This window comes from Lycium ferocissimum, chromosome 1 (genome assembly GCF_029784015.1).
Source record: "Lycium ferocissimum isolate CSIRO_LF1 chromosome 1, AGI_CSIRO_Lferr_CH_V1, whole genome shotgun sequence".
Classification (NCBI taxonomy): Eukaryota; Viridiplantae; Streptophyta; class Magnoliopsida; order Solanales; family Solanaceae; genus Lycium; species Lycium ferocissimum.
In genome coordinates, this window is record NC_081342.1 from 69402803 (window position 1) to 69423010 (window position 20208).

A 20208-nucleotide genomic window follows, 5' to 3' on the forward strand; every position below is an offset into this window, starting at 1 on the left:
CTATTATCTTTTTCTTTTTCCTTTTTCTAAACCTATTTTTTCATAGGTTGAAATCTATTTTTATAATTTTCCTGACTTTTGGTTTCTTCTTTTTTTTTGTCAGGTTTTCTTTTGCAATATCTTTTTCCTTTTCTTTTGTATTTCCTTTTCTTTTTCATCGTACTTGTGCTCCTGTACAGTATTTATTTTTTTGTGGTAACTAATTGTTTTCCATTCCTCTTCCGCTTGTGGCTGCTCTTCTGTGATTCCTTCTATTGACTGAGATACAAATCTTTTTGGACAAGAGTGGATATAATGACCTAAACATCCGCACACTACACAAAGAGGATTGGTAACTTCGTAGTGGATTTCTTGTAGATGGTTTCCTACCATAATGTCTTTTGGAAGTGTTATTCCTAATTGAGCACAGATACCTAAACGACCATATCTGCCTCTAGTGGTATTGGTGGTACACGTATCGATTTTAAGGACCGATCCAATTGTACTTCCTATTTTCCTAAGTATTTCGATGTCGTAATATTCAGTAGGTAATTCTTGGAGTCTAATCCAAATGGTAGAGAAGTTGATATGTTTTGATGGGGGTTAAATTTAGGGGTCCAAGCTCGTACAGAAAGTAGTTAAGGACCTAAGAACCAAGGTCCTCTGTTAAGAGCTTTGTCATATAGTTCTGGGGAAGAGAATTTGATAAGGTAGTTGTCGTTCCCCAGATCTGTGAGTCTAATGTGTTCATGAGGACCCCAAAGCCTTTGTACCCTAGACTGAAGCTGACTATATCCCATATGGTTTCCCACTAATTTAATTATAACAACTGGTTTCCAAGGGTTGTAAAGTCTTTTTTTGTCTTGAGCAGAGATAGGTATAAAATTAGGGTGGTTGGTGTGGTTTTGGAGTTCATCAACTAGGTGTAGTTCACTAAATTTATTACATTCAAAGGAGATATTCATACCATGCATATCCTGTTGGAGCTTTTGTGAATATGTATTTTTTGGTGTGTCCTCATTGTTGCGCTTCGTTGCTTTTTTCTTTGGATTTGTCGGTCTCTTGCGGTTGAGTAGATGCCTTCCTCATCAGTCTTTTCGGCATCAATCGTATGGGTACTAGTGCTGGCCATTAGTTGAGTGGTAGTGGTTTTCTCTCTCTACATTCTTTCTAGAGAGAAGCGATGAGAGTTTCTTGAAAATGTTTACCATTCATGTTGTTTTGAAAAAAGAAAAAAAAAAAACCACTACTAGGTGAAACCTAGTAGCTCCATTTTATTTATTTTAATAATAAGGACCACAAGTCTTTACAAACAAAAGGAAAGTAAAGACAAGCCCAGTACATACGGGCTGTTCATAAAAATTAAATTAGGGCAATCCCTAATTTGGAAACTTCCTAATACACTTGTTGATAGAAAATGTTGAAATAGAAGACCCACTTCATTCCAATCATCAAATTTTGCCTTTTGATCTTCTATTTTCTCAATCTGAGCTGGTATGTTACTTGAGTCTCAATATGAAGTAACTGTGATTTTATTTGGAATATTTAAATGTATTATTGAGATCTCATTAAGAATCAAAATGAGTTGCTATGAAATTAATGAATTAATGAGGGATATATTTGGTAAATATATATTTATGGTAGGGATAATTTTTGTCTTGAAAATAATAATTTTCTGCCTCTGCTTTTTTTGAAGAAGCAGAATTCTTTACCTTCTCCCCAGTTGTAGAAAATTGCTTCTGCTTCTACTTAAAAGCATTTTACTTGTTGGCCAAACACCTCAAATTTAAAAATAAAAAAAATAAAAAAATTCCCCCAAAAAAGTGTTTTTGGCCTCAAAACCTCTTGGCCAAATAGGCTCTTATACATTCAGCTTTCTTTCCATCAACTTTTCTTTTTCACCAATCAGGGGTGGGTGAAGGTGGAAGGACAAAATGAGAGAAATATAAAAGTTCACTGGTTAAGAAAAAGATTAGATCTAAAGATACTAAAAAGAAAGAAAGAAATAATCATTTCCCATAATCCTTTTCTTTTTTTCGTAGAGGTTCTGTAAAATCATGAATTTTGAAGACACATGACTCATGTGAAACAACCGCAGGAAAAAAAAAATCAAAATCAACTAATAAACAACCAAATAAAAATTGGATAGCCAGTTCCTTCAGGATGAGGCTTCACTTTTCGAGTGTGTTGACGTCTCACAGAAGACAAAGAAGGTGCCTCAAGGGCAAGCACCCATGTACAATCATTAATGTTCTCTCCCATTATTTTGCTTTTCAACAAGGGCTTATGCTTATGTTTTCAACAGGCCTGATTTGTTTATGATTCACCAAAAAAAAAAATGTTGTGACAGTGGAAGTGAAGTTGTTTCTAGGCGTTCTCTACTATGGAATGGATATACAAGAATTATTGGCTTAATACATAAATAGGCCCTCAATATTGGCCTCAGCTAGCAAGTATGCCCTCCAACTTTGAGTTTGTACAAGTAGGTATCTCAAGTTGTATAAAGTTGAATACGTAAACACAAATGTTGACGTGGCACATAAATTTTGGAGGTGTCTATATGATCATTTTATAAGTTGGAGTGTTCAACTGACAAAGTGGAGACATGTTGAAGTGCCTACTTGTGCACACCCAAAGTTGGAGGGCATACTTGCCAGCTAAGGCCAATTTTGAGGGCCTGTTTATATATTATGCTATTTAATTATAAACACCAAATCCCATCAAATTCTAAAATATGCAACACAAAAAATTACACTAGACACTAAAAGGATAATAAAATAGATTAACATCCAGACTTTAGAAATAAATTAGAAATTACAAAAATTATCACTACTAAAAATAAGCGAAAACCAAGGATACTATCGGAAGACAGTGATTCTTTTTAATTTCTTACGTTTATTTATTTTTTACGAATACAATGGACTTCCATCGGTTATTTTCGAGCAAAAATGCGCGAAAACTACTTCTTCTTTTTTTATATATAAAAAATTCACTACAAAGGAAGTATTTGTTTTTATACATATTTTTCAATAAAAGTCGAGATTTCTGCATTTTACCTAGCCGATGGAATCCCTCTGTTTTTATTGACGGGGTTCATCGATTTTTGTGTTCCGAGACACTGTTTATTTCTTGACATTATCAAGCCCGTTGACTTTTCCTCGATTTTTCCCCATAATCGACAGACGTCCATCGGTTTTGTCCCAAAGTATCTGACCCTTTTTTTAGTAGTGTGTACCTCTAAATGTGAGCTCTCGCTAATTTTCTTTTGTTTCTTCATAGTTCCCTTCTAATCTAACAAATAGAGTTCGATAAATATTTTTCGGGAGACTAAAAATGTTAAATATTTACAAACTTAAAGAACTAAAACTGTTAAGTGCATACTAAAGGGACTGCTTTGAACCTACCCTCAAACATAAGAGACCATTTTAGTTAACTTGTGACAAACCTAAAAGACCAAAACTGTTAAGTGCATACTTAAGGGACTACTTTGAACCTACTCTCTAGGGGGATCATTTTTGCTAACGTGTGGCAAACTTAAAAGACCAAAATTCTTAAGTGCATATTTAAGGGGCTATTTTGAATCTACCCTCAAACATAAATGACCATTTATGTTGTTTTCTCTCCCTAATTGTATAGGCAACCACTTTTTAAAAAAATTTACAACTGTTTAGCCACCTAAAAAAACAATTAAGGCAAATTCGTCTCCGTCATCGGCACGCTGTTCTTGCCGGCAAAAGAATAGGAAAATAGTCAAAGGAAAATTATATAATGTAGTGTGAATTGCTTTCGATTTATAAGAACATTGGATATAGAAAAATCATGATGCTTCCTCAGGTACATTTTTATTTTAATTTTGGACGGAAATTAGTATTCTTCAGTTAAATTGAAAAGCTTTCCCAATGACATCACTTTTTTCGTTATATTTTGGATATTGTTCAGTTGATAAGATGCATATGAAAATCAAGGCGAGTAACTACAATTAGGGAAAATATTGAAAAGTATTAACTAGTCCCACTTATGTTTGAACTACTATGGTTATTTATTTATTTTTATATTTTTATATGATTGTTCTTGTAACATAATTCATAGACTTAATTAAATTAATTCTACTTTTGGATTTTGGTACTATCTTTTCACATGTTAACTCCATTTTTTTAACTTGTGTTAAGGAAGAGGGGGCATTCAGAGGAGAGCTAAAACAGAATTCAGTTTCCATAAAGTTTCCTTTCTAAATCCTTTTTTTTTTTTTTTTTTTGTTCTAATTTCCTCAATTGGCCATTAAGTTGGCTTTATTTCTAATGTTAGAAATTACTCAAGTTCCAGATTTTAATTAAATAGGAAGAACTATTCTTATTGAATATTTCTGTCTATTTTCTAATTAAATGGACAAGATTATTTCCGTTGTCAATACTAGCTCCAGTATGGAGTAACTTATCTTGTGTTGGGAAAATGACGGATCTTGATATTTCTATATAAAAGTAAATATTATTCCTCAATTTCACATGCTTAAGCTAAATCTTTCCATTTAAATATTTTATTCGCTTTACAGATAGATGTTATTAATTTATTAACACTTATCTATCATATACTCATATTAACGTATTACTAATCTTGTAATCGAAAGAGGCAGAATAATTAATACTGTTAAGTGTGGTATTGATATATTGTTAATATTTATTTAGTGACATCTATATCTTTTATGCTATAATTAACTCTACAATTATTTGTAATCGAAAGAGGCGAATAGTGTAGCAACCAGTTATAACAAGTAAGGGAACCGAAAGAGACTTACTAAAAAGAGCATGTTTTAGTTTAACCATATAGTTTTGGCTCTCTAATATTACTACTTTGACGATTAATTTTTATAACCAAGAGGAGTACATTTAATTGCACAACTTTAGTAATAATATATAAATGTAATCGCGAGAGGCATTTATACATTTATGAGAAATAGAAATTGAAGAATAAAAGAATTTACTTTATAACAGGAATATCAACTAAAGTTAGGATCCCAACATTTTTCATCATATTTGTGAAAAACAAAACAATTTTCTATTCTCTATTTACAGTTATAAATTAGTTAATTCACCACTCAACTCTTTCTGGCTTTCTCAAATAGCAACTAAGATAAGAAATGTTTGTAGAATAGATAATCCAATCTCTGTGGGTTTGACATTTTTCTATACTATTATTTGACAGAGTACGTGTCACGACCCAACTAGCATAGTCGTGATGGCACCTACTATATCCCTCCTGGTGGGCATACCATCCCCTCATTTCATCACTTATCCAATTTACAAAATAAAAGAACAACAAGATCAATCATAAGAGTCTAAGTCATAACATAAATATTAAGTGCGGAAATACTAAGTCAAATACAACCCAGGGACGTGAAGTTACTAGTACAAGAACAACTAATCAATACCAAGTCTAGGAATAGTACATCAGTATGAAACATAAAGGAACACTGTCTAGTAGATAGAATAGTAGACAATAAGAGATAGAATCCAGGGCTGCAGGCTGGAAGGTGGCACACCCTCGGAATCTCAGAATCCAGGGCTGCAGGCTAGAAGGTGGCTCACCCTCGGAATCTCGGCTAGAAACGGGGTCCCGATGAAGGTCCTACCTCAAAATCTGCACTCAGGAAAAATGCAGCAAGAGTAGTATCAGTACACACACACACCGGTAAGCAGCATAGACCGACTAAGATTAGTTTACGCATAATAAGCACAGAATTAACAAGTTAAACAAATAGGCACATAATAATCACTCAAGTCACAGAACATCACACAACCGAACCATCGCCGATGGTGAAGCACATAAACACAAGTCTGTCAAGTTCCCAATATTTCCTCAAAGTTACCACAACACGAGTACCACCAACAATCTAGTCAATCGATGTATGATGTGATGATGATATATGCAATGCAATGAAATGGACGTCATGCAATGCAATGGCCAATACTCACTCTGTACACACATGCTCCGGACGGAATATCAACGTCTCAATAGTCATGATCCACATAGGACCCATGGCTTCCATGTACCATTGCAGCGTGCAACCCGATCCCATAAATATATACATATTTGTTGCGGCACGCAACCCAATCCCATATTTCATCGCACTGATTTCACCTTTCTTTTATCAAGTCATTTCCACATTTCTTTCATCAAATCACTTCCACACCATTTCCATCATGTATGAGTGTATGAATGCAAGAATGCTAAATCAAATGCAATCAATGCCAATGAACATGCTATGGAGGTCACAAACACCATAAGCCACATCAAGACTTGCATAAATCACAACAATCATGGAAATGGAATCAACATCGAGTTTCAATTACCATAATGAATCTATCACATCACACCACTCCGATCACGTAAACAAATACACCACATATCAACAATGCGTAAAATAACTGCGGCAAGCCCGCATAATCAGAAGTCATACCAACCTAATTGTATATTCATCCCAACATCATGTCCGAAGACCTAACATGCTTTCTCCCATCAATTCTACGCATACATATGATTCACTAATCAAAGTCTCACTAAAGTAAGCCGTAACCTACCTCAATTTTCAAACTGGCGCCACAAACTACTCCACCTGGGCCTTCTCTTTCTGAAGCACCTCAGAACGATTGAAGTCTAACAATTAACAATTCTAAGTAGGTAAATGACCACAGAATATTCAACTATTCGAAAAAAGAATCGGGTGTGAAAGTTACCCAAAATACCCCTAACGAACCTCAAGGGCAACATCGAAAATTAAGGGTGAGATTACATACTCAAAGTCTAGATAGTTATATTCCTTAATATCATGAAATTCTAACCACAATTGGTCCTTCAATTTCATCAATTACACCAAAATCCCCAATTTAGAAAGAAACCCTAATTTCATGATTTGAATTCTTGAAGCAAGGAAGATTTAAGCCTAGAATCTAATTACCCCGTGATTAGATAGTAGAAAACAGTGATTAAATCAATCATTACTCAATTACATCAAAAGGGTTCTAAATCAATAGCCTAGGTTTTCCATAACCTATCTTCCCCATTAGTTCATCAACCACCATGGATACTAATTAATCAAGAATAAATACTAGAATAAGGCATAAGGTCTTACCCCAAGATGATTACACCAACACTTCTTCAGAAATCGCCCACAATACTCTCTTGGATTAGGTTTTTGGTGAATGGAATAAATGATTCGCAATTGGGAAATGACATAAGGTTTCTGATTTAGCGATCTTCGCTGGGGCGAAGGAAGTATCACTTCCGCCATCCTTCCTCGGCGGATAATCGTCCGCTGAGGCAGATCTCATTAAATGACTCAGCTTCCGCTCAGGTTGGTCAAGTCCCGCTTAAGCGGACACGCAGGGGCGAACCCACTCCTGTCGGAGCGACACATCAGAAAACCATAAAATTTTAGTTTCACCAAGTTCAACCCAAAAAGCCCGACATCCATCCGAGACCTTCCGGATACAAACCAAACATGCAGACATAAGTAAAAACATGCTACGAACCCATCCGTGATCTCGAAATTCCCAACGGAGGTCACCTTGACTCGGTAAACCCCCAGACGGTTGTAGTCAAATTTCCAACCAAGTACCCAAAATGCCTCCGGAAGCCTCGGGAACCGAACCAGCCACCCCCACCAAGTCATAAATGACCCTCCAGACCTCACGGATTCGACGGAATTTCGAAAAAGGTCCGTTTACCCAAAAGTCAACTATTGGTCAAACGTTTTCACTTAGGGTTCTAATTCTTTCAATTTTCACTGTAATCGCCCGATAACCTCAAGAACTAGGTCGACGGGGGTAAAATTATCAAAACATGCATAACGACCGAACAGGTCGTTATAGTACCAGTAAAATTTTATATATGCCAGACACTCGTCAGGTACCACCATGTTGATCAAACATGATCCATTGAACACTAAAGTATGGATTGCGTTTTATTCTATGAATAGGATAATGTTTGTGAAAAGAAATAGTCAAGGATTTTTCAATTAGGGGCTTATTTGAATTTTGTGCTTAGTTAGGGAAACCAATTATAGTGGGAAACAAATAGGTTGGGCATAATACATAAACAGGCCCTCAAACTTAGTTGGCAAGTATGCCCTCCAACTTTGGGTGTGCACAAGTAGGCACCTCAACTTGTATAAATTTGAACACGTAAACACAAATACTGACGTGGCACATAAAATTTGGAGGTTCCTAGATGATCATTTTGTAAGTTGGAGTGTTCAACTAACAAAGTGGAGACAAATTGAGGTGTCCACGTATGCACACCCAAAATTGAAGGGCATACTTGCCAACGGAGGCCAAGTTTGAGGGACCGTTTATGTATTATGACTAATTAAATCTTTGTTTTTCATAGTTCCTGTCGAATCTGACGTAAATATTTTCTTTGAAGACTAAAAGTGTTAACTTTCGGCAAACTTAAAGGACCAAAACAGTTAAGTGCATACTTAAGGTACTATTTTGGACCTACCGTCAAACGTAAGAGACTATTTTTGTTAACTTGTGATAAACTTAAAGGACCAAAACTATTAAGTGCATACTTAAGGAACTATTTTGAACTTACCTCAAACATAAGGTCGTTTTCTCCAATTGAGGAACCTACCAGTGATAATAGTACACAAATGGAGAAAAAATTAACGTGAACCCATTATTAAAGTTTAGATCTAAATGCAACTCATTTAGGTGGCAGACTCGTACCAACACTTCCAAATGTTGAAGAATTTGCAACTTTTATCACTCACTATAGAAAGATCAACAAGTAACCAAAAAGAAGATACACATTTTTATTTTTATATTTCCTACTACCATAAGTGATGGATTTGGAGATTAAGAGAAAGAAGAAAAAGAGGGTCGTGGATGACCGGCAGAGGATCAGGTGGGGGAGTCTGACTTCGTCTAGTGCCCAGGAGATGGGGGAGAAGTTGATGGCTATGGGGGCTTAGGAGAGCGGGGGGACGCGAACAGTATGTGGGATAGGACGGCCAACTGCATTAGGGAAGTAGCTAGAGATGTTCTGGAGGTCTCGAGAGGTCATCGTGGTGGGCACCAAGGGGACTGGTGGTGGAATGGAGAAGTCCAAAGGAAGGTGGAAGCAAAGAAGGTGGTGTATGCGAAGTTGGTAGATAGCAAAGACGAGGAGGAAAAGCAGACGAATAGGGAAAGGTATAAGATTGCGAGAAAGGAAGAGAAGTTGGCAGTTTCAGCAGCAAAAGCGGCAGCTTCTGAACGCCTATATGCAGAACTAGAGGACAAAGGCGGGGATAAGAAGTTGTTCAGGCTAGCCAAGGTAAGGGAGAGGAAAGCACGGGATCTGGATCAAGTAAAGTGCGTCAAGGACGAGGATGGCAAAGTATTGGTGGAGGATGCTCTCATTAGACAGAGATGGCAGTCATACTTCCATAAACTCTTGAACGAAGAAGGTGACAGAGATATTGTGTTCGGAGATTTGGAGTACTCTGAGAGGCGTCGCGATTTTGGGTATTGTAGGAGTATAAATGTAGAGGAGGTTAAGAGAGCTGTTCATAGGATGCGTAGAGGAAGAGTGACCGAGCCTAACGAGATCCCTGGGGAGTTTTGGAAGAGTGCAGGCAGGGCAGGTTTGGAGTGGCTGATTGGGTTGTTTAATGTCATTTTAAGACGACGAAGATGCCCGAGGAATGGAGGTGGAGTACGATGGTTCCTTTGTACAAGAACAAGGACGACATTCAAAGTTGTAACAACTATAGAGGTATCAAGCTGCTAAGTCACACTATGAAAGTGTGGGAAAGGATGATGGAGATGAGGGTGTAGAGAGGCGTGTCCATTTCAGAGAACCGGTTCGGTTATCGAAATTTGCTCGACTACGAAGCCACTCGTCTTGTGAGGGGCGGGTGGGCGGTATAGGGAGAGGAAGAGAGACTTATACATGGTTTTCATTGACCTAGAAAAGGCTTAGACAAAGTGCCAAGAGAGGTTTTATGGAGATGCTTGGAGGTTAGAGGTGTACCTGTGGCGTACATTAAAGTGATCAAGGACATGTATGAGGGTGCTAAGACCAGGGTTAGGACAGTGGGAGGAGACTCGGAACACTTCCCAGTGGAAATGGGGTTGCATCAGGGATCAGCTCTTAGCCCATTTTTATTTGCCTTGGTGATGGATTGTTTGACACGGCAAATTCAAGGTGAGGTGCCATGGTGCATGTTATTCGCGGATGACATAGTCCTAATTGACGAGACCCGCAACGGAGTGAATGCTAAGCTGGAGGTTTGGAGACAAACTCTGGAGTCTAAAGGGTTCAAGGCGAGTAGGACCAAGACGAGTACATGGAGTGCAAGTTCGGTGACGAGACACGTAGAGGTGGCGTAAGTAAGACTTGGTACCCGGCCGTCCAAAAAGAAAAAGTTTCAAGTATCTTGGGTCTATTATACAAAGAGATGGGGATATTGACGATGATATCACACATCGTATTGGTGCAGGGTGGATGAAATTGAGGCTCGCTTCAGGAGTCTTTGTATGATAAGAAGGTGCCGCCAAAGCTTAAAAGCAAGTTCTACAAAGTGGTAGTGAGACCGACTTTGTTATACGGGGCGGAGTCTTTGGGTAGTCAAGAACTCGCACGTCCAGAAGATGAAAGTTGCGGAAATAAGAATGTTGCGATGGATGTGTGGGCACACCAAGCGAGATAGGATTAGGAATGAAGATATCCGAGACAAGGTGGGAGTGGCATCGGTGGAGGACAAGATGTTGGAGGCGCGGCTGAGATGGTTCGGGCATGTGAAGAGGAGAGACATAGATGTCCCAGTGCTGATGTGTGAGAGGTTGGCTATGGACGGTTTTAGAAGAGATAGAGGTAGGCCGAAGAAGTACTAGGGAGAGGTTCTTAGACAGGACTTGGCGCAGTTCCAGCTTACCGAGGACATGACCTTAGATAGGAGGCTATGGAAGACTCAGATTAGGGTAGAAGGCTAGCAGGTAGTCCCACGTATCCCGGCGTACTAGTAGTCGCAGTTTTGATCTTCATTTTATTGTCCTTTGATTTGTGCAACTATATGTTGTTTCTTGTACCACAATTATCGTATTTATCTGTGGTAGCTACTGCTTCTTTTTTCTTAGACTGCTTTATCATGGCTTTTTCCGCTTTCGTTAGTTTCATTTTCTATTGCTTTGAACTGTTTGTGCTTATCTGACCTTTTCTCATCATGTTTTCTCTTGGTAGAAGGTCTTTCGGAAGCTTGACCTCTCTATCTTAGAGATGGGGGTAAGGTCTGCGTACATTTTACCCTCCCCAGACCCCATACTATGAGATTTCACTGGGTATGTTGTTGTTGTTGTTGTATTTCCTACTACCATAATATTATTTAAACGACATTTATGTATAAGCAATATCTTTCGTATTCAACTAAGTCATGATGATATATGTGCATTAATTTTGTTGTTTCATGGGAGTTTATGTGTTTTAGCTTAGAATTAAGAAATAATAATAATACCTAAGAACCTTAATTACTAGCAAGGTCAGTGATGTTTTAGGCTTGGACACATGGATCAAGAAATTCACTTACTCCTAAAAATCAAGAGAAAATTTGACTAAAATATCTGTAATTCCGTTTTCCAGTCCTTCCTAATAAGCCTAACATCATTTCTTCCATTAAATGGAAATACTTTCCATCTTCCTGCAACTAACAATAACACTGCTTTGCAGAGCAAACTTGATTCCACATCTTACCAATAATGAGATTTGTTGCATTACACTTCAAGCTAATGTTTTGTATTCCAAACTGTTATGCATGGCCTCTCTTATGATTTAATTTATCCAATGGTTTAGCATACTTCAATAATGTTAGGTTGCTTAACAAAACAAAAAAACGTTCCTTTTACCTTTTTGTAGGATTATTTCAGAACCTTTACTCTTACCTAAAGCATAAATAAACAAAAGTTCCTCTATCAAGACTCATTCTGTGATGTATAGTCCTAGCGATGCATAACAAGAGGAATAACAGTTTATATATACTCATATTTTGTTTAGCTTTCGGCCAAATACATAGATGGCTCCGTAAACTTGTCCAAATATCCCACCTAGCCACCTGAACTCGGCCTATAACCATTTAAACACTTGAACCAAACCCGACCGACCAGAAAAAAAATTACGTGCCTTTAGAAAAATAAGTCTACTGAACAAAATGGATAGACTTATTTTTTAAGAGTGACGTGTAATTTTTTTAATTAAAACACAAGCTAAATGATTTTTTTTTTTTTTAAAAAAAAAAATCATTAGCAAAAAAGGCATATTTGCCATTTGTGTAACACTAGGGGTGTATATGCACAATTTTTCTAACGAGGGGTATATCTACTCTAAATCACAAAATTGAGGGTATAGTTGCACCTTTTCCAAGCTCATAATAAGAAAGAAAGCATTTTAATGGCAGAAAAGGTAATTGCAAGTTACAAATAAAAAAGGTTTGTTAATCTGAGAATAAACAGGTACTCAACCAAAGGTCACCTAACATATACTAAGACTATGGGTAGAAAAAAGCTAATGAAAAGAAAAAAAATTGTAAGCAAGCTTAAGTCAAGAACTCGATCTAACATCTAAAATTTGAGCCTACTCAGTCGTGGGGAATCAAGAAGTCAAATACCATTTGGAACGTCGAGTCAGTTTAAGGAAGCTTTTTCACATTGTTTGGCCCCAATACGTCGTTGGCATACCGTGCATTGGTTGAGGAGCATTACCGAAAGGCCCCCGTTCATGGCTGAGAGGGCTACCACCGTTCTCATCGGATGAGTCGCTTGAAGCACCCGGGGAAGGAGAGCTCGCCTCAGTTACCGAAACACCAAAATTCAACATATTCGGAGGTGGAGTTGAAGATGGTGCCTTAGGCTTAGGCTTTTCCTTTTCCGCAATGAAGCTACCCACAACCACCTGGTAGTGAACTAAAAATCTTTAGCAAGTATCAAACATGAGGGTGGTAAACTAACCACTCATTTTTTAACACGAAGTGTAAATAGATATGTATAAAATTACTAAAATTACAACAAATATTAAAATTTGAACAGCTACCTTCAAAAGTTCAATAGGTCCAACAGTATGAACTTAAAGATTGAACACGTCAAGTTTAAATTTTGAACCTGCCACTCGGACAAGGACAAGGACAAAGGTACTTATAGTATTTTAAGTGAATTCATGGTGAATTAATGGCATCAACATTTTTCTCCCAGTGAAATTCATGTCGAAACACAACCACCTCCATAAAAAGAAATTTTAGTTAGAATAGCACCTGTACTGGAGTAGCAGCGATGAGCATTCCTGCAACTCCACCGCCCAAAACTCTACCATCTGGCCCAGACAGTGACACGCTTAGACCACCTGTTCTGCTGCGGCTACCATTACTTTCTGACAGCAAGAATGAACCCGATAATGAGATGATTTCAAATCGACCCTGCATGTAAAGAATAACACCAAGCTTGATGACCCATGCTAAATAGGTGTATTAGAAGACAATCAGTATTCACGCAACGATCACACTTGAGAAAAACTCAAGCAGTAGTATACAGCAAACGCTTCACAACTTTTGCAATAGACTGCACATCCAACTACTTGCGCACAGTATATAAGATACAAGGTAATCCTTCATAAAGTAAAATCATCAGATACACCTAAAATTTATTAACCAACTACTACTAATTGATATCTCAAGTGGAATAACTAGGCTGCATAAAGCAAAAAGAAGTCTCTGTCGAAGGTTTTATTGTGTTTCATCCACACTTACATTCATCATACCTATGAGCAAAATGCTTCTAACCGAAAAAAAAGGACTAGGAGAAGGGAAAAGTAAATAAGAATTTCACGCCCCAAATCTGGGGTGGGACATGATTGGCACCCAGTTTTAACTTACGGCCAAGCAAACCCTTGTATCTAACTCACTGTAAGATAATTTGACTGAATTGTCTGATTTTGATTAAAAAGGCGATGTAATTAATAATACTTAATCATTCGAGTCTGAATCTAAAATAAAAACACTCAAGACTGAAATTCATAAACATTCACTAGGCTAAGTCACGAGCCTCTAAAAGAAACTGACAAAGAGTCTTAATAAAACATATATACTCGGGGCGGGATACAAAAACAAAAACAAAAACAGCAAGTCCAAAACTCCCACCGAAAAGAGAAGCGGGAGGAAGTTGGACTGTGAGTTGATCCTAACTGGTAGCACCTAGAACGTGGTCAGTTCTACCTTGTTTGATCTCATTTGTGGTAGCCACCACAGTGATTGGCTGCCTTAATGTTTCAAACAAAACCTAACTGTAACTCAAAGACATACTTTCTGATGTTTCCATAGTCGTTTTCACTAGTATCAACTCTTCTTGAGTCTTGATACAGTTCTCATAGTATTTTGTGATATCGTCACCTCATCTTCGTCTACAACAAGCCCTTGGTATTCAACTGAAAATTTTGGGTTTACGCAGCCTTATTCATGGCCGTACATGTATCATCTAGTTTTCAACTGAAGGTCTAACTGATACCTACTTCACTGTATCTCATACAACTGGTTACCACCAACGCATCGAGCCTTGCGCTCTCTGAACACCACGTGAATGTCAATCATTTGTGAGATTGATAGGAGCGGACCTAGATTCTCATTTTAAGCTTTGACGGATGATTTAAGAATCATAGGAAGGAAAGATTCCTAATATGTCCTGCAACCTCCCACGTACATAAAAATGGTGCACAACATACCCATAATTGGAACTCTACTAGACACGGCTCATAAGTATTTGAAAATAGAAGTTAAAGAAAACTGATTGATACTTTAAAAGGTAATAGGTAGAAATGGGCCAGAGGGAGTACATCTAAAAGGACATACTCTACCGATTTTTTTCTCTAATGTCAAAAGCGATTGTTACGTAAGTAACATCTGATTAAACGCCAGAAAATCAAATCTCCAGATCACACAACCAGCAAACTTCAGTAAAAAGACTGCAACATATACATATAGACTAATGGCCTGTTTGGCCATGCTTCTAGGAAGCCAAAAGTGCTTCTTCTTTTTTTCCAAAAAATGTTTAATTTACAAAATTGTGTCCTTTTGCCAAGCTTTTAGAGAGAAAAAAAAAAGTGTTTTTGCATAGCAGTATAAGTTGTTTCTAAAAAGCTAGAAAAGTAGCTTTTCGCCAAAAGCACTTCTGAAACCTTGGCCAGGCACAAATTACTGCAAGATATTGGCAAAAGTGCTTTTCAAAATGATTAACCAAATACCAACTGCTACTCTCCAAAAGTACTCTTTAAAAATTAGCAGATTTTGGAAGCTTGAACAAACAGACTACAATTAAGCATAAGCTAACACACAAGCCTCAGCATAAAGGCAACAGAAAGGGTAAAGTGTCTTTAAGCTGAAACTCATACAGACCTCATAAGTCACGGTGCCACCACCCATTGAAGGTTGCCGGAGGGTAACATTGCATACGACTCCAGTTGCAGATAAAATACAAATTGCCCGTGGTCCTTGCTGTGAAAAAGACATAACCTTTGACGCTATATCCTGTTATCATATAGAAAAGTCAACCATAAAATTCACAAGACTGGGACTTCAATACAAGTCAACCTTAAACAAGAAGTTTGATTATGGGTAAGACATAAATATTACATACTCCCTCCGTGCCAATTTATGTGAAGATGTTTGACTGGGTCCGGAGCTAAGAATGAAAGATAGACTTCTGAAACTTGTGATCCAAAATAAGCCATAGATATTTGTGTGGCTATATATCATCTAGTTAAGGGTAAACTGGGAAGCTTAAAGTTGATTTGTTATTAAAAATTTCTTTTTGGGACTAATTAAAAAGGAAAAAGTGACACATATTGGGAGGGAAGGAGTAATAAATTAAAATGTTTGAGATGAAAAATTGTACAGGTTTCCTAAAACATAAGGAGGCAAGGAAGAACAAATATCAATTGCAACTAAAAAGAGACGTTAAGATGGAAGGAACAGGATCTGGTCTAAACAAATAAAAGGAAAAAGAATAATGATGATTGGAAAGAACACACAAACGAATCTCTGATGTTTACTATATTTAGCTCATGCAAGGCAAAAAGTTAACTTATTAAAAACAGTATTTTTTCAATTTCCAACTTAGAAAAGATCAAAAACTGTTTCAGCCTTCCCAAACCACTGTATAGCAACTTGGAAAAGTTGCACATAAGCATACATTTAATTTCGCCGTTAGAAACTCCACCAAATTTTGTAGTTTTGTTCTTTTATTTCATCTTAGAATACTAGTCCATCAATTAATTATTGGTGTATCAACCCAAAAGACAGAGAAAGGAAGCCGACAAAAATATAAATACAGAAATAAACTAATCTCTTCCTTTTTATCTCATAAGAAATTCAAAACTCAAGCCTGTTGCAGAAACAACAATATACAGCACAAAATATGCAGACACGTGCATTTGTAAATACATAGGTTAATCAGAGTTTTGTAAAACATGCTGTAAAAGAATGCATGCTTTTAACTAAAATATCCATAAGCAAAACATATTCTACCTCCCCGATGTTCACATTGATTAAATGTGGCGTAAATCCAAATCCAACTGCACCTGCCAACCATCAAGAAACCCCATATAATCACTATCAGCGGTGGATCCAAAACTTTAAGTTAATATACAATAATAACTGGGTTCACATTCAAATATTTATAAATATATAGTTAATATTTTAATACATAGTATAAGTTATTGGATTCCCATGAATCCGCACTCAGCACTCTGGATCGAATATTTGGCACTATTTACTTCCCAAGATTCAAACTAACTTTGACCAACATCTTAAAATATTTTCTTTCACTTTTCCTACAAGATTTGCAACTTATTGTACTTTTCGATGTATCCAAATAGCTAATTTTTTAACTTTTAAGAAGCTACAGTAATCATTAACATTTGGCCCCTAAAGTTGGTCAACCTGACTCTGATAAACAAACAGTGCCAAACAAAATGGGACATAGTGTAGAAAGTTGAGGAAACAAAAAGGCAATCTTAATATCTAGCTTCTATATTTTCCAAATGAGTTTAACTTCTATGCATTGATCGTGTAAATGTCAGGCTATATAACCGTCCATAAAAAGTAGGATTAGTAAGGAAAATAAGGCAAGTTACCTGCTACAGCAGAATACACCAATGGAGTAAAATTCTTTGCATTATCTATGTTATCTGTGTATATAATTTAAATCCTTTCCAAAGTTGAAGCTAGATACATAATTACAGCAATTATGAAGACATATAGGAGAAAGTTGAGGAAACAAAAAGGCAATCCTAAAATTTAGCTTATATATTTTCCAAATGAGTTTAAGGTCTATGCATTGAAAGTGTAAATGTCAGGTTAACTACATGTAACAAGCCATAAAAAGCGTGATTAGTAACCTGAAAAATAAGATAGTAACTACACGGATAGAGTTAAAATTCTTTACGTATCAATGTATATGAGTTAAATCCTTCCCAAACTAGAAGCAATAATGAAGACATATATACCCAAAGCTTCTAGTTGTTTCTAAATTATTTACAATATCAGTGCATATAAGTTAAATCCTTCCCAAATTAGAAGCTATCACATTATTAAAAATGAAGACACATATACCTAAAGCTTCTAGCTGTTTCTTAAATTTTTGTATTATCAGTGTAAATGAGTTAAATTCTTTATGTTATCAATGTATATAAGTCAAATCCTTCCGAAATTAGAAGCTAGATACATAATTAAAGCAATAATGAGTACATATATACCTAAAGCTTATACTTATTTCTTAATTCTTTACATTATCAGTGTATAAGTTAAATTCTTCACGTTGTATATAAGTAAAATCTTCCCAAATTAGAAGCTAGGCACATAATTTAAGCAATAATGAAGACATATACATACCTAAAGCTTCTAGTTGTTTCTTAATTCTTTACATTATCAGTGTATATAAGTTATATTCTTTACTTTATCAATGAATATGAGTTAAATCCTTTCTAAACTAGAAGCTACATACATAGTTACAAGAATTATGAAAACAAATAGGAGAAAGTTGACCGACAGGAGGGTGTTAGGCAGCCAAAGTCCCATGGTTCTATCACAGTCGCTGAAATTGACTTTACTCGGCTTAGTAAGTCTGTAGGATAAAATTGTGCTTATTTGACCATGGATTGCCTATTATTTACCGTTTCTCTTAGCCAAGTTGCGTAAACTCACCCTCGTCTAAATAATGTTCACTTGCGCTCTTTTATTTTATCTTTTGACGACGGGTTTTGATTTATACGCAACCCACCTTGCTCTCTTACATTTGGTTCTTCCCGCTCTTTTCTTTTGTTTATGCAACAGATTTTGAACTAGTCGCAGCCCGACTCACTCACTCACTCAGATTTATCTCTAATCAAGATGCGTAAACGCACTCTTGAATATTAAACACTTAATTTACCTAAGGCTGGATCAAGATGCGTAAACACACTCTTGTGTTTCCTATTTTTAGGCATTCTGACCAAGATGGTAAATGCACTCTTAATCAGTACAAAGCTCAATCGCTCCTATATTTAATCATATGGGTTTAACTTATATGCATTCATAGTGTAATGTTATCTACATGTAACCGTCCACAAAAAGTGGAACTAATAACCTGAAAAAATAAGGCAGTAACTACACTTACGAAGTCAATGTATATAAGTTAAATCCTTCCAAAGTGGAAGCTAGTTACATAATTAAGGCAATAATGAAGTTATATACCTAAAGCTTCTAGTTTTTTCTTAATTCTTTACATTAACTTCTTTTTTTATAACCGTCTTTGTCCTGCGGGCACCTCGACTAATTTCAAGAGCGATACCTGTTGCCTCCCACAGGTACCGGTTAACACATAAATCACCTAGTGTTTTTGTCTCCGGGATTCTTAATTCTTTACATTATCGGTGTATATAAGTTAAACTCTTTATGTTATCAATGTATATAAGCTAAATCCTTCCCAAATTAGAAGCTAGATACATAGTTTAAAAGCAATAATGAAAACAGATTTACATAAAGCTCTTAATTCTTTATATTATCAGTGTATATAAGTTAAATCCTACATAATTGAAGCAATAAGGAAGACATGTATATATACCTAAAGCTTCTTGCTGCTGCTTCTTTCCCGAGCCTGGTGGCCTACCACGGCTCTTTTTCGACGGGTTTTCTGAAGAAGCAGCACCATTATCACCACCACCACCAGAATCAACTGAAGAAATTTGAGTAAGTGGAGTTGGATTAAGGCCTAAACCAATGTTGTTACCATCATTAGCAGTATACTTTCTTGGTCTGCCTCTTTTTTTCTTAGTAGATGATCCATCAGAGTAATCAAGATTTGGTTTTGGATTTTGCCCAGTAATTGAATTGAATGGAAATTGTTGTATGTTTTGTTGTTGTTGTTGAGGTTGTTGTTGGAATATGTTGTTTGTTGGGATGTTAAGGTGGTTGTTGTTGTTGTTGTTGTTGTTGTGGTTGGGGAGGATGTAGGAGTTGTTAGGTTGTTGTTCTTGTTGGTGGGGTGGGGGGTTGGGGTTGGGGTTGAGGGGTGGGGTGGTGTCATTGTGGTATGGTTATGTGGGGGTGGTTGTTGATGGGGGTGGGGGTAGGGATGGTGGGGTGGTAGAGATTGGAGGTGGTGAGGTTGGTGGTGTACTGGTGGGGATTCTTGGGAATCCATAGGACAAAAAAGAATGTACTTTTAAGAGTTAAAGAGTGGAAAGGGGTTTTCAAGAATCAAAGATGTAGTGCAGTTTGGTTTTTGTTGTGATTGTGTTGGGGTGGTGGGGTTTTCGGGGTGGGGTGGGTGATGGAACTGTTGTTCTACTGAAAAACTTTATGTTGCTGGGAGAGAGAATACAGTGTGCATGAGTAGAATATTAAGCATGATTAGGTTAATTGTTTAGGTTTTATGTGTTATTGTCAAAGAATTTGATACAATTAGGTTACCTATAAGAATTTTGATACAATTACCGGTATAAGTTTTATACTTTAATGGCATAGAATATTGATTTGTAATTTTTTTTATGATTGATAACATGATAAAAATAGAACTCCAATAACTAATACTCCCTACGTTCCAATTTATGTGAATGTGTTTTAATGAGCATTAAGTTTAAGAATGAAAGGAAAATTTCAAAAATTTGTTGTTCAAAATAATCTAAAATATTTGTGTGGTTATAAACGATCTCATCAAGAATAGATGTAAAGTTTAAAAT

At 36.6% G+C, this 20208-nt stretch overlaps 1 protein-coding gene across 1 annotated transcript; it reads right to left on the bottom strand.

The window, feature by feature from the left end:
* Positions 1–12377: 12377 nt before the first annotated feature.
* Positions 12378–19557, bottom strand: LOC132067102 (AT-hook motif nuclear-localized protein 13-like; the record flags this gene model as incomplete). Its single annotated transcript, XM_059460234.1, has 5 exons — positions 12378–12900; positions 13256–13417; positions 15386–15517; positions 16517–16569; positions 19092–19557. Coding segments are annotated over 5 exons (1062 nt in total), but the record flags the coding sequence as incomplete, so codon positions are not given.
* Positions 19558–20208: the final 651 nt, after the last annotated feature.